This window comes from Phoenix dactylifera, chromosome 9 (assembly GCF_009389715.1).
Source record: "Phoenix dactylifera cultivar Barhee BC4 chromosome 9, palm_55x_up_171113_PBpolish2nd_filt_p, whole genome shotgun sequence".
In the NCBI taxonomy this organism is placed as follows: domain Eukaryota; kingdom Viridiplantae; phylum Streptophyta; class Magnoliopsida; order Arecales; family Arecaceae; genus Phoenix; species Phoenix dactylifera.
Window position 1 is genome coordinate 16,440,113 of NC_052400.1, and position 21,457 is coordinate 16,461,569.

Here is a 21,457-nt window from a genome sequence, read left to right on the forward strand (position 1 = left end):
TGTGTTTAATCAAATAAATTAGAACCTACCCCTTGAGTAAAGGTAAATTATAGTTGAAAAATCAGGTGTGGTAGATTGAAAGGGGATATGTGTGTTCTGGTGAGGATGCTTCTGCAAGGTAATGACATTTGGGCTATTTAAAGTGCCCAGAGGTCTTGGTAATCCTCAGTTTCTTCCTACTAAATTGTTTGATGTTCTGTACTTGCAGACCAAGAGGTGATGCTTATTTCCTGGTATGGGAGCACATGAATCCAACAAATCAAAAAGCTGTTATGTATCATCAAATAGTCGAACTATTCAAGCAAGGTTCGCCGTTTCGAAATTGGTTTCTATATCAGTGCCACACTAGCATAATAGTAGTGTGGTATAGATTTTTTTTGACGTATTGAATGTCGGTATGCTATTTGTATCGGATATTGATACTGAATTGGTACGGTACGGTATATTCTATATCGTTCGATTTAGGGCGGTATGCTATGCATCCAAGTCTATTTTCTTCATGCATCACAGACATCCAAAATAGTCGTATCTCGGTTTGAGGAGCTCTCATTTCTAGGTGGCTAACTCCTCCAAAATTGTCCGGATGTCGTACCATCTGGTTCGGCCGGCACCATGCATCCAAGTCTATTTTTTCCATGCATCATCGACATCTAAGATGGTCCTCTATTTCAGTTTGAGGATCTCTCGTTTGTAGGTGGCTAACTTCCCCCAAAATTGCCCGGTCAAAGCATCCATTCAGCTATTATATTAAATTGCCGTACCCTAACACAGTCTGCTATAACTTCTTCTGGTTTGTGTTGGAAGATCTTTGCAGTATTATGTAGACATAGTCCTTCAAAATGGATCTGGTCCCTTGTAGGTCCATACCGTACTCTAGTTTTCTATAATTTGAAATTTTCTGGTTTGCATTTGAAGATCTTTGCAGTATTATTTTGACATACATACACCCTATCTTGTACATTTTGTTCATTGCGCGATATCTCACGATATAAAAATAGGGTCACTGTATTATAACATAAATTTAAAAATTAACTAACCAAAATGCTATAAAAAGATATTTTTTCCTTACAGTTCATGGAACTCAACACCTACATGCTTTAAAATTTATTTAGATCTAACAAATCCTTCTGAATATACTAGCTGGAGGCTTGATTAAGTATAATGTAATACGAAATGATATGAGTTAGACTATGCACTTTAAATTAACTTCTTGAAAAAAAAGTTGACCATTCAAAATCAATGGTGAATTATCCAAGTTCCAGATTCATACTATTGAACATGATCTGCACTCTAAAAAAAAAAAAGTTAGAAACCAACATTTCTGTATTTTGATGGTTTTTAATCTAATCATCAAGTAGGTGCCAAAATAAACGGTTTAAGATACTATATGTCAGTATGATCAAATCATTAAAATCCAATAAATTTAGATCTACGCATGTTTTAAAATATAAATCATGATCAATGAAGTGGATTTTTAATTTATGTGCCATATCATATATTGTGCTACACTGGTGCAATTGAAATCATTCATTTTTATGCTGGCTTGATGCATAGGTTGGTGACCACCGAAATACATGAATTTTGGCTTTCGGTCATTTTTATTATAGATCATGTTTAATGGTTTGGATCTTTAATTTGGATGGCCAATAATTTGAAAATCATTAAGTCCATTTTCCTGAAGTGTATAGTCTAACTCATATGATATGATATGAGTACCTTGGGGACCAGCTTTTTTATCCCTTATATAATTGATATCTCCTCCTTCAAATATAACTTTTAAACTCTATACTTATTGTTTATTCTTGACAGCAAAAGCATAACTCGTGTGTGGAGACAGAAACTTGATATTACCGCATGTGCCTTAAAGAATTTCTTATCATTACCTAGAACTTGCATATTCATGATCACCAGATTTAAAAAGAAAGCAGGCTGCTTCCTTTTCTATTAAGATTATAAGCAATTTTGTCATATTCAATTTCCTTTACAATTTCAAAAATTTCTGCCTTTACACTCCTTGTCAGTTTCTATTGCTGGGTGCAATATTATGTTTTAGAGATTACACTTGCATATTTACCAAAAGTTGATAAACACATATGACCATGGTTCAGTAACAGTTGTTTCTTTAAAATTTTCTATAAAACAAAAATTTAGATACAGTTAGTTGGTTCGTAGACTTTGATCGATGATAGAGCACAGTATTTAGATTTTTCTGAATTTTGTTTTTTCACCTTACTGTTTCTTTTGCATTTAATCAGCTGTCAATGATGATGTGCGACAACATCTAGGTTGTGTATAGCATAATCTGTATCTGATGTTCCAGGGGTTGAGTGAGGTTTTTGTGGACGTTGCAAATAACTATGTTCTCGTTATCACAGATCAATTGGAACAATTGTTTTAAGTAGAGCAGTTACGTAGAATGAAAATAATTTAGTTTGGATTGCCACTGTTGTTTTGGTCCAAAGACTGTAGTCTACAAGTAGTTCCACTCACAATAAGACTTGTTTGATAGGAAACAGATGTGACAAACTATAATTTTAGATTATCTAAATGCAACCAAAGGTAAGTGAACTATCTTTCTTTCTTTCTTTCGGTCTACCTACCTACCTACCTACCTGTCTGTCTATCTATCTATCTATCTATGTGTGTCTGTATCTGTTTGGCACGCACTTCTCGCAGATGTGTGCATATGCGCAACAGTATTTGCCCATGCTCAAATGAACCTGCTGGCATACGAGCTTGAGCTTAATGTTTGAGAACCTTGGATTGGATGGTAGTTCCTATCTGCATACCAGTTTGTGCAGAATAGAAGGAAATTTTCAACTTTGTAGTGGTGTGGAATCAGCTTTTCTTTTTACATATATCATAGTTGAATTCTCCTCGTCTATCACAGTTTTATATGTGATGAATAAGACAAACTGAATACATCTTGAGTTGCTGTCCCCTCCGAGACTGATTATTCCATTGTTTGTGTCACTATTTCACATCGAAATGAAATTTGTAGCCAAACATCTTTCAGATCAACTGATTTCCGTGGGGCTCGGCGGTAACTACTCTCCAGACAGTCAACTAATTCCCATCGTGTTATTATGCTCAAATGTTGAGATTCATTTTAGGCGAGCAGTAAGATATGTGCTTCATCACTTGACAGAGCATGGATACTTGTGATATCCAAATTCAATATATTCAATATTAACACAACAGCCATATGCATTATCTGCAAAATTAGTGGTTTTGCTCCCATAAGCTAAACTATCTTTATTTGCAGGTTCTGATGTGCCTTTAATGCTCGGTTACTGGTTTGGATCACTCTTTATTATATTTCGGGAGGTAAGGTATGCAGGCATACCGTACAGAGTAGCATACTTTACAGCATATACCTGAATGGAATGGACAAAGCTATTTAATTTGTTGGATTATGCATGCAATTTTTATTCGCATATTAAAGTGAAAGGATATACTGATTTAGTGTAATAAGAGGTGCTAGGGATATCTTTCTTCGTTGGATCAATGTGCGATGCTCTGGTAATTTTGTAAACCTTCCCCAATCATGAGTTCCTCTATGATGATTATTTACGAGGTTAATGGAGTGGTATGGAAAGCATTAAAAAATGCCTTTCCTTTTTATATTACTAATGAACCAGGACGTGGTCAATCTGAGCATAGAACAACAAGAACTAATTGTTAGAAATTGCAAAATATTGGATGTTTGGTCAGGAGGCTTTGTCTGTTCTTTTACCCCATTTTTCGGTTGAGAGGAGGCTGTCTTTGATGCCTCTGGACGGGTTATGAGGGAGGACTGGAGGTGGAAGTAGTGAACGAGCTTCATGGGTTTCAGAATGAACGAAGGTTGGTTAAAGGCATGAAAAGTTTTGTCTACTCTCCAAATTCCCACCTGCGCCACCGGATTATCGAGGATCAACATGGTTCATGATAAAGAATAAGATCAGAAATTTATGAAGGGACAGTAATTGGAAACTTGCTCTCTTTGGGTCCGGTGAGAATTTACCTTAGCTCTTCTGTCCGTCGTAGGAGCTTCTTTCCGATGCTTTTTTTTTTTTCAGCTTGAGGAAGGAAAGTCATCTGGATCGAAGGGCATTAGAACCAACCTTGGGCTCTTCCGTGACCTCATGATGCATAATGATTAACTGAATGCCATCCAGTGCAAGTACCTTCCTGGCATTCGTGACCTGTGGCCTTCATAAACACATCGTTCGACTGGCAGTTAATATTTATTTGTTCACTCCGTTCGCAATTAATATTGTTCACTGCGTGAGCAATCTCAGTATCAGGCTGGGTGCCGCTACCAAGAACTGCCTCCTGCAAACTAATATGTCGACTTTTTTTTCCAAATGCCCTATTTTAAGTCAGATTTATTGTTCGAGACGAGAGGTCCATGCAATGAATTCTCTGTATCGTGCCATCTGTCCTATGAATCTTACGCAAGGCTGAGGCAAAGTATTCAAATCAAACTGATCATTACAGGGGACCAGCTTCTGTATCCGTAGCTTTATTACCAAATTGGTTCGACTCAAAATCATTTGAATCTTGCAAAATAACTTAGGGATGCATTTGATTCGCGAATGAAATTGAAATCCAACCAACCATCCTCCAACCAATCATGCCCTTAAAGCAATCAGCCCATAGACTAGGTTTTAGCTTGATACTGAGTTGTGATATAGAACATTAAGCTTTGGCATGTAAAATCTCACAGTACATTTACGTATTAGATAAAGTGCACAACCATGTGCAAAGGAAATCTTTTCATTGTTTGACCAGAATTAGATCGAACTGGTAATATTCTCTGACAATTGGCAATGGGCTGCTCAAACAGATCATCATAGGCATTTTATTAGAACTTAGTTTGACCCCTACCTCATGTCAGAATTCCCGAGCGATTCAGAGGATTTTGACAGCTAATACAAATTTCAAAAGAGGGTCATGGTTACCAACTGCTCCATTAATGTAGAATATCAGCAAACGGTTTGCAAAAGATAACCCAGGTGTTCAGAGAACATCAAATCAATGCATGCAGAGTAAGCTAGCTTTTGGCTAGCCCAATAACATCGTTTGTACTCCCGGATGAAAGATGCATTGGAAATTTAGAACTTTCAACTTTCCAAACTTTACCAAACAAATTGATTCTAAGATCTTGTGACGAGGACTACAAGACAGTCCAGCATGAAGTGCAAAGCAGAATCGTTAATTCCGGTGATCCTGAAAATAGCAATTCCCACGGACGAACAGATATTACCTCTTGACAAAACAATTAGGACCATAAGATTAACATGCCAGTAGCTTCGAGAGATAACCCAATGAGACAACCAATTGTGACCAACAAAGCATTCCAGTAGTTTCAAGCAAACAGAGACACCCTCTGCTACCAGTGCAACTTCATCCACTTTTTTTTTGATGTGATCCTTGGAAATTATAAAGTATTCAGGGTTTTCATAACAGGAACCATGTAAATAAGTTGGTAATTTGTACTGGATAACCTAAAACATACTCTGGCCACGAACAATAGAACATCATTTACATACAAAATTAACTAAAAATCTTAAAGCAAGAGGCCATATTCTGCTATGATGCCACACAACAATGAGCATTTAAGCGTTCTCAACAATAACATAAAAAGTTAGGGTTCGAGCAAAGAGACAAAGACTATAGACAGAATTTCGGTTTATTTAGTCATGGAAAAATGTAAGGTGGCAAGTTTAGAAACTAGTAATCACGAGCACCAAAAGCAGATTTTCTGTTAATGAATAGGAACCATCATATTCCATTATGGACAATCAATGCCACCCCAAATAAAAAACTGGACTGAGCCCAAATGATTATCAACTTCCAAGTGTCAATAAACACATCAAAACCACCTTAAGTATTTAACCTCATGTTAACAGTCGAGCAGATTGAATAAGACAGATTGACACTGACACTGTTGAACCTCAATAGTAGAAAAAAAATCTAAATAACGAACCAGAGAAGAAGCAAACAGAAGATATTAATATCAGATTCTTTACTTCAAGTTTGGCAGATAACTATACGCAAATGAAAAGGCATAACATCTGCTGATCCATTTACAGCCCCATTCGTAATCAATCCATACTGAAATTACAACTAATGCTAAACAATGACCTGTTAACAAAAGACAAAAGCATCACCAGCTCCAGTGACATTTTGTATGACTTACACTGTTATTTTAATGAAACTCTATACCTTGATATTTATGACCGCGAAGACCGATTGGAACTAGCGAAAAAAGGCTTTGAAAGCTCAAAGCCTTCTTATGCATCAGAGGTTATCTGCAAATGGATCATCACTCTTCCGCTACATTCACCAGCTCATACTCCACTAGAGATAAATTATTGTCCTCCTTTACTGTAAAAGTTGCAGGTTCAGTAACCTCCACGCGACCCCACTTGTCAACTACCAGCCTCATTGACCCCTTGAACATATCAATCTTTGCATTCCGCAGGATCACAGTCGAGCCAGCTGTCATCATATCAACTGTCAAATGATACAACAAAAGATTATTTCGGTGACACAAGAAGAATACAGGCTTTCAAGAACTTTATCTTAGATCAATGCATGACTTGATGCTGCATTTAGATTCTTGTTCCATCATACAGTAAGGGGCTGTTTGGCATGCTACAAGTCGACCTACCCTATACGTGCAACAACAAGGCGGGCTAGCCCACATGTTTGGAGGCCTACATTTGGCCCATAGGCTGCCAGTCAAGCTGCAAGGCCCTAGCAACTCAAGCCCAATCCGTGGTAGGTCCGACTTTCAATGAAATTGGTTGCTGATCAGCATATAGGGCAATTGCTTCCATAATTTTGAGGTCCCAGGTTCAAATTAACGCAATAATAATACAAGATAATAATAATTATAATATAATTGTTATCGTAATATAATATAATAAAATTATTACCGTATGTCCATATCCATGGTATACAATACGATACAATATGAATAATATAATATAATAATATCTTATGTTACTAATAATATAATAATACTAAAATACATTTTAATAATTTGTTGTATTATAATAATAATTATATTTAAATTGTATACTAATTTATAATATAATATTATTATAATACTAATAATCAGTATAGAAATTATTATATTTTTATATTATATACTATTTATTATATTAACTAAATTAAAATATCCAAATAAATAATTTATAAATTAAGGATACTTTATAAATAAATAAATAGATAATATTATACCCTTCCCTCATCTCGGCCTGAGCACCTCTACCTCTATCTCCTCTCTCCCTATAGGAACACCACTTCTCTTCGTCTTTCCTGTCTCGCCACCCTTTTTACCAATCTCTCTCCAAACACGAGTTAAAATTCCTTATAAGTCAAATAAGGCAATTTAAATTGCAAATCAATTTGAACTACAGGGCTCCAAACAGCTCGAAAAAGTACAATAAGATGGTAATGTAACATTACGAACAGCCAACACCAAAGCAAAGAAATGTGGAGCCAGCTTAAACACATCTCTAATACTTCTAACAGGCAAAAATGACTCTTGATGATTATTTATGTTTCTCTTAAGCAGAATTGCAGGTGGCAATTGGTTAGGTCAGGTTGCATCTGCATTAGGTCAACAAGCACGCACACCACTTGCGCATGCCCACCTACAAGCACACAAGTACATACCTATGTCTGTATGTAGGAAAAGTTAAGATAAAAAAAGGGTGTGAAGAGAGGAATTTACACATCTCGGTGGTGTTTGGTAAGAGCATAGGATCTGGAATGGGAACTTATACCAAATAATTTTTTGCAAAATAGGAATAGATTTGAAATAGGCTATACCAGGTCAAACAATCTTATGTCCATTTTTTTCGGGCGTAAGTTATTCCATGTCCACCTTGGAGTAATCCTACACCCAGTTAGTACCCCTAATTTTAATTTTATATTATCACTTATATTATATAAATATTATAATATAACAATCAACATTATAACAGATTACATTATATATAGTAGTAGTAAAAAAATATTATCATTCTTTTAGTACTTATTATAACATTATAATACTATAATATTTTTTATACAAAATGATTTATTATAATAATTATTACTATTATAATATAATAATGCTACTATAATAGCATTATATTTGTTAATAATAATATAATATTTTATTACGTTAATATAAAATTATTATTATAATAAAACTAATTTTATTATATTATAACATTGTATAATAATATAATATTATTATACTATATTTTATTAATAATCGTTTTAATAATACTATAAATATTAATATTTCTATAATAACATAATGCAATATTAATATTATATTAGATTACATTATATTATTAATGATAATACTCTTATATACATGTTTCATATTAATTACCAAATTCTTTAATATAAATATATAATATATATTAATTACCAAATTTTTTAATATAAATATATAATATAATATCATTATACAAAATTCTAATAGTACAATATAATATTATATGAGTACCACGTTAACATAATAAAATAATATAATTATAATATATGATATATATATATATATATTATATAATATATAATATTATTCTTTAATATTGATAATTATATTTAAAATATTAATCTTATTGTATAAAATATATTGTAACAAGCCAAGGGTGGTTTTGCCATTTCAAAAATGGGTAGTTCATTATAATTTTAACTTATTTCAAAAAAAATTTAAAACATGCGACAACTAAACAGAATCTAGAATAAATACCTCATATAGTTATGCCACGTGACATAGCTTTCCTCATTTCCAATTTTCTTATGCTTTGACCAAGGTTCGCCGTCTCGATACCGGATCCCATACAAATGCCACACTACGATAATATCGGTATGGTACGCGGTTCTTTTGGCATACCAAGTGTCTATACGCCACCGGTACCGGTACCGGCTCCGAACCGGTATGATACAGTACATCCGGTACCGTCCGGTACGGTACGGCATACCATGGCTCCAACCAAATGCCATCGTAGAGTATGCACCAAATCACCCCAAAATAAACAAGCTATATCACCCATTTTAACTATATATTTGGGCAACTCGATACGTAGGCGAGGAAAAAATACAATTTTTTACACAAATATTTTAGGCTTTCTAAAAGATTTGCATTTTCATTTTTCAATTACCAATATCAAATTTGCCTGTAGGTATAAACTGTAAAATCCTCACTTTGAAACTGTATTGCAACCGCACATTGAAGCCAACCCATTTATAATCAAGTTAAAAATGAAGACATAAACCCGACTGATATATTTCATAAGAACCTGAATCCCATCAGATGCAGTTAATAAATATACTTTGAAGAAACAAAGAATATGAGTAGGGGCTGAGCCAATGTTGAGAAGGTGTTGGCTTATGATGTAGGCTTGCAGAGGCCTCAGTCACAGACTCACAGCATTTCACAATGGCCCATGCCTGGATGCAGTAACAGCAGCGATAGAGCAAATGAACCTAATTAATCTAGAGTCAGGGCTAAGAGCTGGGCTTGGTGAGAACAAGGGCAGAGTAGGGCAAGAGGTTAGTTAGGTGTCAGAGAAGGGATAGGAAAGCGTAGAGGGTATTTCTGTAAGTGTAAACGTTCACAGGCGAGGGGTGTTCCCTCTGCGCGCGCACGCGCGCGTGTGTGTGTGTGAGAGAGAGAGAGATAGAGACAGAGAGAGAGGTGGGGGGATTAAAACCTTGTTGGAAGAGACAAGCATGAGGTATGCCTCTCAGACTACCCTCACACTTGAATTATTTAATGCCTCAGCTTCCCCCTCTGACCTGTAGTTCAGTTGGCAAAACCAACATGATAATGAAAATCTTCGTCTAGACCTAGTTATTTATGCTAGCTTGCGCGAGTTCTTGGGTTCAGTTTAACTATTACCATTTCTATAAAACATGCATCATTGATAAAACAAAAAAGTACAGGTTTTCACCTGCTGCACCTTTTTGTTTCACATAGATAAATTGAAGCTAGCTGCTTAAACTAGATTGAATATTTATTTGAAGACTTTAATTGAAAACATCAAATCAAAATTGTGTGTGGCCATGCACATCTCTCCTGTATGCATGCACGTGTGTCCATAACATTTGAATATTTGGGATATGAAAAAGATGAAGGTATTGTAATTTCTATAGTTAATTAATATTCAAAGCATTTCCTGGAAGTTTCTATGCAGAATAAAAAAGATATTCATGACTGACCTTAATGAACTACATTATACTAGTCAATACCCATGGCATGTCCCTTGCCATTTAACTTCCACATATAGTAGCTACTTAGACATTTTCATTATATGTTAAAACCTGATGATTCAGTGCAGGGCTGAAAGTTGTCAAATGCAAAATGCAATTCTTTGTTCTTTACTTTTCAGCGGTCATGCAAGGAGCAATGCAATTGTTTGTATAAAAGTTACAAGAAGCATATCCCTCAAAAGCTTATAAACACAAGTTATCTGGAATCATGCACTGCTCAGAGACATAACACCAAACAAGAGGAACAATTTGCACCATCTTACTGAGGTTACAAGAGGTAAAGTATGAAAATACAAGGCCTTTTTTGACAAGTTGTGGGTGTGCGTGCATAGACATATCAAAGAAAACCAATTTATGGGGCACTTAGAAATTCATGTTGAAGAGCGACTGGTGACAGATTATCAAGTTATGAGTTATGGAATCAACCATCGAGCACATATCAGTGTAAAAATAAATCTAACACCTAACAAGCTGAAAATGTTAAAAAACTACCTAGCTCCTACATTTTTCATAGTTGAAATCAGTTTGTTTAATTAAAAATTTTGATTTTTAGGCTACACTAGATTGATTAGATCTAAAAAAATTGAAGATCAGACAAATATTATGTGTGTCATGGATTAGATTGGAGTTCATGAGTTCGTTATCATGATCGGTTCCATGTGTTTCCAGCATTAGCCACTCAAAGTAACTCTGATTGCAATTAAACATGGGTACACCAGCACATATATATTAAATTGTCAGACTTCACCCAAACTTTTGCATAACTTTGATCAATTATTTTTATTTTTCTTATCTGATCACATTTCCCAAAAATTGTCTTACTATTCCATGTTCCCAAGACTTAATCCTACCTGGAACTAAAACTTCCTCTAACCCTGCAAATAGGCAATAATGCACGTTCTGATGACCACAAAGAAACACTCCAATTTCTTTTCTTTTTTTTCCTCTCTTTTGGAAGACCAGAAATGGCAGAGCATCTATTGACAACCAAGGCATAGCATCCACGTCCACTCCATCCAATCATTTTTTCTTCTCACTGTCAACTCAAAGGGGAATTCCAGTAAACACAAAAGATTGCAGGCCTCCAAGATTCGCAACAATGACCAGGGTAAAAGAATGACCTTTTGATGAGGCAAGGAGACACCTTCGTGCCTGCCAAAGACCATGCAGGTCCCATGCATCAAGATTAAGAATTCGATCAATTTTTTTTAAAAAAATAAAGGGCTTTCTAAACTATTTCAGAACTAGGGCTTCACTTACCCACAAAAAAGAAAACAATCAAAGAAATCTTATATAAACCCTTTGCAGAAATCAACGAAGAGATCAAATGCAAACCTAGGGTCTACACGAGTTCTCCTATCACCGGATCAAGCGACCACCTTTACGTCCTCTCATAGGTCTCCGAGGTAAGATGTAGGATTGTAACCCAGATATCTAAACTACAAACTCCAAGAAAAGTATTTCATTGCAAATAAAAGCTTCGGATAGGGAAAACCCGTGAGGGTATATATCGAACCCTGATCGTTGCGGGCGGTGAAGACGATGGTGCCGGTCTCATCGCCAACGAGACACTCGGCGATCCGGGTCTGGCGGAGGTAGGAGGAGGCGGCGCGGCCTTTCTGAAGCACCGTCTTTGAGCTGACGACCTTGACCGTGAGCGTGTGACCGCTCGTCCCGGGCTTCAGTTGGTCCACCTTCGTGAACACCGGCTTCCTCAACGCCGGCTTCGCCGCGCCTCCTTCCTGCTGTTGCTGCCCCACCGTCGCCATTGCTGCAACCACCGGAAACCTAACCCTAGAAAATTTCCAAGAACGAACAAAAAACCCTAACCCAGAGAAACGAGGCGACACTGACGGAATTAAAAAGTCTCTCTCTTTCTCGATTCTTTTTGGACGTCGGTATTGCCAAAGAAGAAGGGGCCAAGAGGGTAGGTAGTTTGCTTTGGTCCAGGACTGCGGATTATAATATCTCCCGGAGCAGCTTAAATTGAGTTGTGATCATCGGTGATGGATGGTTAGAATCGATTTTCCTTTCGTGATGGATTGTATCGATAAAGGAAAAGATTCTATTTATCCTGGATCGAGGTATAACTTAATTGGGCTCACGCGTTAGTTGTTGAGGCGCCCTATTCCTACTCAAACTTACCAATTTCTTGTTCCCCGTGGATGACGTGGCACGAGATGATTCGTAAGTGTAAAGGCGCCACTGAGATTTTAGTGTAGATAACCACTCATGTCGTGCCACGTAGTTGTAGGTGCCCTTTGGGTGCCCCAAGTCACCATACTTACGAGAATGCCCTTGCGATGAAGAAATTGGCATTTGGGTGGAAGGTGGGGTCCACAAAGTAAGGGTAAGCTAGTAATTGTCTTTCGTTGACCAGCCATCGACGACTTTTCGTTGACCAGCCATTGACGCGAAAGGAATAATTGTTATCTAAAATCTTCAGAAGGATAATTTTTCAATTTTTTACTTACCGTTCGTTGTAGCATCAATAGTTCTGATTTTTCCCATAACAAAAATTGTAAAATAATTTATTAACTTTCATGGATGTATTTATTTCATTAAAAAGAAAATCGTGTAAAATAATTTATCAGAAAAAGCGAGCTCAATGGATGATTTATGTCTCAAGCTGCTTGAAGGAGGTCTATGATTAGTCATCACAATTATGACTGCTAACTCATCATGGTTGGAGATATGTAATTTTTCGTCCTATTGAGATTGGTGACCTGCCAAGGTCTAAAATTAGCACCAGTATAAGATTAAAAGGATCATGATCGAAGGTTTGAAGGCTTTTCTTGATTGTTAAATATTTTAACCTTTGTCACCTTCAATAAAGATAGTATGATGAAAATAACAGTTAATTATTCGATACTTTTGCTATGAATCTGATTTAAAATTTAGTTGTTCTATGCCATTTGAAAGAAGAAAAAAAAGGGAAAGAGGATCATCACTTGATTTAGAACAACATTAGGAGAAAACTTTTCACTATTTATTATTTTCTGCTATAATATCTAATAATAATTGTGATGATAATTATTGTTTTGCTCCTAATAAATTCATTCTAAATTAAATTGGGCAACCCTCATGAAAACTAAAATTGCTATTTGCTTGCATCATTATTGTCGACGTGTTAGCATAATAGCATTGCCCATACCTCTGGAGATGCGAAAATTCTAAATATTTTTTTTAAATACACAAGGTATAAAAAATTAAATATTTTTTTTTAGATGAATAGAGAAAGGGATGACCACTTACATGTTTCATAATGATCGATATCCAAGTTTTGAGGAAAGCATAGTCCAAGAATCAAACCGTCGAACCTCCGATGACTAGAGGGATTCATAGTTAGTCTATCTACATTCTTGTCCTTGTATTCTTCCTTGATCTTGATATTCTTTGTATTTTATAACATGATATTTGTGAATGGTACACTAAGATGCCTTAAAATCCTAGAATCTCAACATTGCTATGAAAGTTTGGTAGTCTTCTAGGAATATCTCACTTGCAAAACGTACCTCTCCCAATCTTGAGTAGGGTGACACACTACCTTTGGTCGAGTTTGATGGGTCATAAAACTTAAAAAATAAGTTTTATGAAAATTAAGTCTTTCCCTATTTTATAAGGAATTATGTTTTATGGAAATCTATTCTAGCAAAATCTACAAGCAACCAAATAGTTGAAATAGTTGTTTGCTATCATCAAAAGATGATGGTCCCTAACTCTTCCTTCTAATTACTATAAAAGGAAATAATAGTCATTAATGGTTAAACATCAATTCTATTTCTCAATAATTGATGTTTTCCTCAAATTGTTTAAAAATGGGATTAACAAAATATTCTATTAACCGTCCCAAGTAACCTTAAACTCAGCTATAAAACACCAACAAATACACCATCTCTTATTTTGAGAGGGCCTACATATCCTATCCTACAGATTCCGAAATAGATATAAGATAAATTAACAATTATATAATGAACTCTTGGAGGCTAAACAAGGAGAGAACATAAAGAAAGATGGATGAGAAAGAGGGGCATTGTTTATCGTCACCCTCCCCTCCTCTATCATCTTCTTCTAAATCTACGTGAAATCTAACATGCTTTGCTTCTAATCTACCACTTCTTTCTTCGGAGTGTGATCACAGCAAATTTTTACTTGGAAGATTTGATCTGATCAAATCTACCTCCAATCTTACCTATCAAAGGATACATGAAGGGGATCTCCTCCTTTCCTTCACATTGACATGTGGAAGGGGGGATCGAAAGGAGAGCTTGATGCTTGAGCTCCACTAGAGTGAGACCTCATGTCATAGTCCATGATGGAAACCAATCCAATGCTAACCTAATAATTCATTGATACATACCCAAATTATATTTGCCGATATATATTTCATGTTTTATTGATACACATTTCAAATTGAGATGATATATATTCTAGATTATTACTTCTCCAATACATAGTACATACCTAGCTAATACATATTAAGCTTTCTCGTAATAGACCTATTATTTTGTTAATACGTATCTTTTACTTTCTTGATACACACATCGGACTACGATAATATTATAGTGAACACAATTATTGCTAACACATGGTATATGTTTAGGCAATACAAAGTTGATTCTCCTTCGTGTCTCACCCATGCTAGTTTGATTTTGTTCAGGGTAACCTCAACATGATGAAATTGGAGGTAGAGACAAAGATTTCGAGCTCGTGTAGATTAAGAAACAAAAGGCGATGAGGAAGAGGGATGCACACGAAGAGTTGAAATAACAGCTGTGGATGGAGGAGAAGGTGCATTAAGAAAAGTGGAAATGGCAGAGGAAGGGGAGCTAGACCCAACTCTTATATTTGTCCACTAAGTAGGTTTTTTTGGAGGAAATGAGGATAAACTCTTGTAACCTGGGAATAAATTTTTTTTCCAAACGCGCGCCCACCGGCGTCTAGGCTCCACCTACCCGTGGGCTCTGTGTCATTGTTTTTCTGGTATGACATTCGGGTCCGACGGTAAAGTTGCCTTTGCCGTTACCGATGAATTTTTTTTATTTTTTTTATTTTTTTTTATGAATACCTTCCTAAATATCAAATTTATATAAATATTTTTTTAAAATTAATATTTATATGTATACTTTCGTAAAATACTTATTTTGTCATTCTTATTTTTTTATTATTATTTTTACATATATACTTATGCTACCTAATGACGTTAAAAAATTAACGATTTTAAATTAAAATAACTAAAATTAACGATTTTAAAATTTTATTTTATTTTTAATTAATATAATTATGTTTTTTTCTTAATACCATTAGAACAATCGTCTTATTACGGATATTTATATAATAACAAAATTTATGAGAATATATATGTAAATATTCATTTTAAAAGGATATTTATGTAAAATTAAATATTTAGAATTTCATTTTATCGCCATTTGCGCTCCTCTCCCTTGAAATCTTCAAAGCTGGATCCGAAGAAAAAAAGATTCAGAAATTGAAAAAATTACTTAAAAAAAAAGAAAAATTTTGGAGGAGGAGGAGGAGAAGAGAGGGGGAAGAAGAGGGAAAGATCCTTTATTTTGGTGAGGATTCGAGCATCGAAATCTCTGCAGTCCGACTCCGATCCTTCTCTGCCTTTGTTTTTTGATATCCGGCCAATGGATTCCGATTTCTGGATGTCTCGTATCTTCACTGCCAAGAGGCACTACTCGCTGCAGCACCACCAGAACTCCCAATTAGGTCTCCAAATCAGCTCCTTTTCCTTCCATTTTACGTTTTGGTTTGGGATTTCTCGTAAAAATCCGTCCTTTGATATGGTTTTGTTCATATTTCGGTTAAAAAAAAAAAAAACCGTCTCTTCTTATCAGTGTTTTTATTTTCGTTCGCAGATCGATTCGGGCTTGATGATTTCGAGATGGAAAGGAAGGTCCGGCCGGACTTCCCATGCCCTTATTGCTACGAGGATCACGACATCACGTCTCTGTGTACCCATTTGGAACACGAGCATCTCTTTGAATCAAAAGTCGCCGTGAGCATTCAATTCCTGATCCCATGTCATAAAAATTCCATTTTTTCCATAATTTTTTATCTGAAAGATACCCAAATTTGGATTGATTTGATATTTGGAAGTTTGGATCAAATGATTTGATGTTAATTGTAAATCAAGTTTAGCAGTTAATATCCTTACGTTTAGAATGGACGAAGCAATTCTTGCTATAACAATAACTCTTATAGTGGTCGAGAGAAAAAATGGAAGGATTCAGACAGGATTAAAAATGGTGACGAAAAGATCTAACTATGACAAAATTATTAGCAACACAGAGCTCAGATCATGGTACCGAATGATGTGTGTTACTCATCTTCATGCGTTAATTTCCTTTTTGTTTTCTCTTTAATTTCTGTGTGGCGGGGAGACTTAGGGGTTTTACAGTTTCCTTTCGTCAAAAAGATAGGCATATCTAATGAGTAAATTTGCCAGTATTCTAGTTTAGCTTCTTGTTTGTTATTATGTTTCCAATCATCACTTTGTATTTGCCTCATTGTATTTATTAATACCAGTGATTTAGGCAATGCTGCATGGATGCAGATACAAGACTTATAAAAATTTTATCAAAATAAACCCTAACTAGACTAACCTCAACCAAGATTTCAATTGTCTTAAACATTTTGTGGATAGGCTAGGTTTAGATTTGTGTGAATGATCTGTCATTGGGAAGAATGGTCTGATAGCTTGTTTGGTGAATTTGGTACTGCTTGGCCCTCAACCAGTCTCAACTTGCACAGTTGCCTCTACATGTTTCTTGTGATGATCATAGGAGTCATACATGCTCTTCTCCAGACATGCAAATTTATGTTCATTATTTTGAAAAAAAGGGAAAAATTTATGATTGAGCATCCCCTTTTCTTAGTTGCTATGCTACACAATAATGGACAGGATGGTCTCAAATGAGCAATGCATATATCAAGTTACGTCCTGCATAGAGATGACTTCACATAGGTATGGGAGAGAGTCAATATATCCTTGTCTGTAATGAGCCTCGGCTTCTGATGGTTTTTGAATTTTCCAAATTATTAACAGAGGTTTGCATCAGGTTCTCAGCATCATTACACTCAATTGATCAGGTCTTCTGGGAGAAGAGAAAATCATTAATTAGTTCTCAAATGATATGTCATCATTTCCAGTTTTGTATATGGTTAACACCCTGATTTTTCAGTATTTATGCTTGATTCTCATTACTATCTTGCTTGACCTGTGTGAATGGCTGCCATTCTACACTTTCACCGATTTATTTCTTCTTAGCTATTTTTCCTCTCTGCCAACTCTACTGAACTGGTGCTCTGCAAATGTTCAAGGGGATTGAACATAATATAGGATGTTGATCTACAACCATGTCTGTATTTATCTGAGATCATGATGGTATTACTTGCTGAAGGAGTGTCCTGCATCTAAAAACATTTATTTGGCAGTCCTAATAAGCATATGCATCTCATTAACAAAGGAAATAATGCAGAGAAAGAAATCAAATGGAATTGATATAGTATTTCATGATCTTATTCTATGACACAGTAAAATTATTTTAGTGGTAAAGTATACTAACTAAGGAGAAGTAAACTAGATGGACAGTCAAAATAGTGCCGTTTACTTCTGTGGAAGTATTTATGAACTGCAAATTTTTCACCTAATTCTGGCTAAAGTACAGGTGATGCTAAATGTCTAGGGAGCACTGCCAACACTCCGATTGGTGACTGTACGAATTCAAAAACAGAATAATAGGATAGATACGATGGTTCCTGATTGTACTATATATAGGCCAGTTTAGTGTTTCACTTCAATATGTAGCACAAACTAGAATTATGTTTCTTAACATAGGCTTGTGTAGCGTCAAGAACTTTTAATGATCTCTTGGAGTTTGCCATGTTATCCTTGTACTTTTGTTTGTCAGGCTTTAAGTATTCCAGTCACTTTTGTATATAAAGATCCAAGTAAAATGTTGTCAAAACAGTTGGGCAGCCTGATAGAAGAACTTGCACACCATTATTTTCTAGTTAATCTCTATACCTTTGTATACATGATTGATGATATTGATTCTTTAGTTATTTCATTAATACTGAACAATACGACTAATCAGAACCTTTTACTTTTTTCAGCCCTGCCCCATTTGCTCTGTTAAGGTTTCAAAAGACATGCTGAATCATATTACCCTTCAACATGGTCATCTGTTCAAGATATCCTTTTTTATTCATAAATTTTCTTGCGCAGCTAGTATCAAATGTTATGCTCCTCTGATGGGCATATAGCATTTTGTTAAAAACTGTCTTATACCCATTTTCTTTAACTAAGAATTACCTGCAGAGACGTCGAAGATTACGTAAAGTTGCTATTCCTAACACCCAGGCACTTTCTCTGCTGGGGAGAGATCTACGAGAGGCACATTTTCAGGTGCTTTTTGGAACCAGGGGCTACCAATCTGGCAGTACTAATGCATCAACTGCAGCTACTGATTCACTTCTTTCCTCACTTGTTTTAAATTTCCCTCCAACTGAAGTAGAGGAAACTGCAAAATCTTCTGTTCCCACTGCAGAGGATACTTGTATTGAGAAAGTAACACCTTCACAAACTTGGAAATCAAGGTAAATTTAGAAATTTTCTTTTTTGCTTACAAATAGATGCACTGCTCTCAAAACTTTCTGTTATGTCCATTTTAAAGCTTTTAATATTCTACAGCCTTGTTAAGGACATGAGCTTTTGCAAGGAGGTGTGTCTTTTGTTGATCTATGCATGAAAGGAAAAAAGAAAATCTTCTCCTATCTTTTTAATGGAGGATTTGGTAGACGTAAAAATTAGTCTCACTTACTCTCTATTTTTATGCTATCAGCACCGTCAGAAGGCATGCAAGCTTGGAGATCACCCACTGTTGCATTTTGTAGTCATACAAAATTAGCTGTTTAATAATCTTTGCATAAAATCTTTATATAAGTAGTTTTTCCCGCATGCTCACTTGGAATTTACTTTCTGATGATCTACAAAATTTACTGTAGCAAGTAGTCTTATTTTGAACAATGTGTTCTTATTTTGCCTTTTGGCATATACCAAACCTTTCCTTCTTACCTTTCTGTCTAGCTAGATTCTTTCGAAGTTTAGAGGCACTTGGAGAGTTGCTTCTCAGTTTGAATGCTTCTCAATTGGTCTTTGGTTCCATGGCAAGGTCCTCTCTTGACAAAGTTGCCTTGACCCTGGAATTCTTATACCGATTCATATAGCGTTAATGTCAGACTGAAAGCAGCATTAGCATGTTCTTAAACTTAAGTGGAGCATACCTTGAACCATGCAGCTAGCCGAATATAGATGAGATAGGCCTTGTTGGATAATGCTTCAATTATTATGATGAACACTAGTGAATCTTTCTGGTCGAAAAGGATATATATTCAGATGGTTTTTCTAAGATCTCCCTACATGATTCATATTGAATCAGTCTTTTATATAGAAAATTTTGGATGTTGATGGCAATTTACAAATCAGCATGTCTTTTGATGTAAACAATAAGAAACAGCACTTGATATGTCCTTTGCTTCTTTTTTTTTCTGGGTTATGCTGGTTACAAGAGTAAAACATGCACAGAAAACTTGATGTTCTAGTTCACGTGTAGATACCATCATTTTTGTATGGGCTTTTGAGTTTTAGTTAAAGGATTTGTAACTAATGGTGAACTAAAATTGCTACTTGAAACAGAATTATCATAAAAATTAAAAGATGGGACTTATACTTTTCACTTGTTCTCGTGTCACAACATCAAAAGAAAATTGATTTATCCTCTGAAATAAACCAGTTAACATACTAAAGGATATGATCACTAACAGGTGTAAAGTTTTTCTTTTATAGACTCTGTTATATCATGATATACAGTGTGATACTATTAAATATTTAGCATATCAAGTGCTTGGGATCTAGAGAAATGAATAAATGATGCTTACAGGAACAACTTTGTTTGCATTTTATACCATTTGCCTGTGCATCCATACAAAATGCTACTCGTGTCGAACTGTTAACAACCTTTCTGATGTTTACTTGATGTAGAAAACTAGAATACTTTTGGCAATGATTATCAAGTGTAGTTATAACCTGTTCTGGTTCTTTTTGTTGCTGTGCAGGAGACCGTGGTAGGGCTTCAAATTTTTAACAAAAAGCAATTCATTCCTGAATTCACTGGAGCACCAAAACAAATCTTTCTTTTCATTCCCATGCATGCATTGAGCATAAAAATAAGTTTTGTTTTATGCACTAATACACTTAGATTGGACTATGTCTATGTCCCTTAAATTGTTTTATGCACAAATACACAGACTGGACTATGACTATTTCCGTTGAACCCCTCCTTGCAGCACACTTTTAGAACCCTAGTTATCTAATCTGGAATATTTCTTTTGGCAGTTTTGAATCTTCTCTGAGTTATGAGGAGAGGGAAAGAAGGCGGAAACATGCTACTTTTGTGCAGGACCTGGTTCTCTCAACTCTTTTTGGTGATTAATCGAAGCAGGGATGGATCGACTGTTGGATCATCGAATCCACTTGCCTTCAAATACACAAACTACGAACAAAGAGTTTTTGGAGAATCTGTTTATCATAAAGCAGTTCTGTGGTCCTAATGGCTTAGGTGTTCTACAGGTATTTAAGGGGCAACACAGTTCAGCTTTTTCGAATGTTTATCCTGAGACTGTGTTAGCAGTCTCTGCTATATGCTGCCTCTTAAGCTATATGAAGGTGGATGGTTGGTGAGTAATCTGACCATCATAATATGTCTTCACTTGTCTATGACAGTTCCAACATCCAAGCTGTTTTCAGTAAGTTATATTGCTGTTTTTAACTTTCTGAGGAATTCCCTTTTCTTATTGTTATCTTCCTCATTTGGGCAAGAAATTTGGCTTATAGAAGCTAGGGAGGAACCATTGGGTTACAGTCATCAGGTGAGAAAAGCGGATATATTACATCGGCCAACTAGATTTCTTGTGCTAATCCCTGCATAACTGGCTCTACAAGGATATTCGATATAACAATCTTCTATACTTGGGTTCCCCAGAATAGAGAATTTATCTCATGATTGCCATTAAGTAGGGGTGGCAATCGGGTCGGGTTGGACATAAACAGATTGGGTCAGATGCAGGTCGGGTCAGAAAATTATAAACCTGAACTTGACCT

The 21,457-nt window shown here is 35.6% G+C and overlaps 2 protein-coding genes across 5 annotated transcripts; one reads left to right on the forward strand and one right to left on the reverse strand.

Annotated features, from left to right (window-relative positions):
• Window positions 1-5,981: 5,981 nt before the first annotated feature.
• Window positions 5,982-12,201, reverse strand: LOC103721423 (uncharacterized protein At4g28440-like). 2 transcript variants are annotated; one of them, XM_039130206.1, is made up of 2 exons: window positions 11,765-12,201; window positions 5,982-6,504 (listed from the first exon to the last, which is right to left on the reverse strand). In XM_039130206.1, the coding sequence occupies exons 1-2, from the start codon at window positions 12,036-12,038 to the stop codon at window positions 6,314-6,316; spliced, it is 465 nt and encodes a 154-aa protein (XP_038986134.1). In that variant the 5' UTR covers window positions 12,039-12,201; the 3' UTR covers window positions 5,982-6,313. The 2 variants fall into 2 exon arrangements, with proteins under 2 accessions (XP_038986134.1, XP_008809884.1); XM_008811662.4 differs by having other exon boundaries at window positions 11,786-12,197.
• Window positions 12,202-15,686: 3,485 nt separating this feature from the next.
• LOC103721235 (protein DEHYDRATION-INDUCED 19 homolog 4-like) lies at window positions 15,687-21,137 on the forward strand. 3 transcript variants are annotated; one of them, XM_008811396.3, is made up of 6 exons: window positions 15,688-16,002; window positions 16,152-16,291; window positions 18,412-18,489; window positions 18,611-18,894; window positions 20,413-20,421; window positions 20,693-21,137. In XM_008811396.3, exons 1-6 carry the CDS (start codon window positions 15,921-15,923, stop codon window positions 20,787-20,789), a joined length of 690 nt encoding a protein of 229 aa, XP_008809618.1. In that variant the 5' UTR covers window positions 15,688-15,920; the 3' UTR covers window positions 20,790-21,137. The 3 variants fall into 3 exon arrangements, with proteins under 3 accessions (XP_008809766.1, XP_008809618.1, XP_008809695.1); XM_008811544.3 differs by lacking the exon at window positions 18,412-18,489 and having other exon boundaries at window positions 15,687-16,002; window positions 18,617-18,894; XM_008811473.3 differs by lacking the exon at window positions 20,413-20,421 and having other exon boundaries at window positions 15,689-16,002.
• Window positions 21,138-21,457: the final 320 nt, after the last annotated feature.

Excerpts from the sequence above, each read along its gene's own strand:
- LOC103721423 (XM_039130206.1), bottom strand. The coding sequence starts at position 12,038 with ATGGCGACGGTGGGGCAGCAACAGCAGGAAGGAGGCGCGGCGAAGCCG. Across the intron at positions 6,505-11,764 it reads TTCGATATATACCCTCACGG|TTGATATGATGACAGCTGGC; the intron begins GTTTTCCCTATC and ends ATCATTTGACAG.
- LOC103721235 (XM_008811396.3), top strand. The coding sequence starts at position 15,921 with ATGGATTCCGATTTCTGGATGTCTCGTATCTTCACTGCCAAGAGGCAC. Across the intron at positions 16,292-18,411 it reads TCTTTGAATCAAAAGTCGCC|CCCTGCCCCATTTGCTCTGT; the intron begins GTGAGCATTCAA and ends TACTTTTTTCAG. Across the intron at positions 18,490-18,610 it reads AACATGGTCATCTGTTCAAG|CTGCAGAGACGTCGAAGATT; the intron begins ATATCCTTTTTT and ends ACTAAGAATTAC.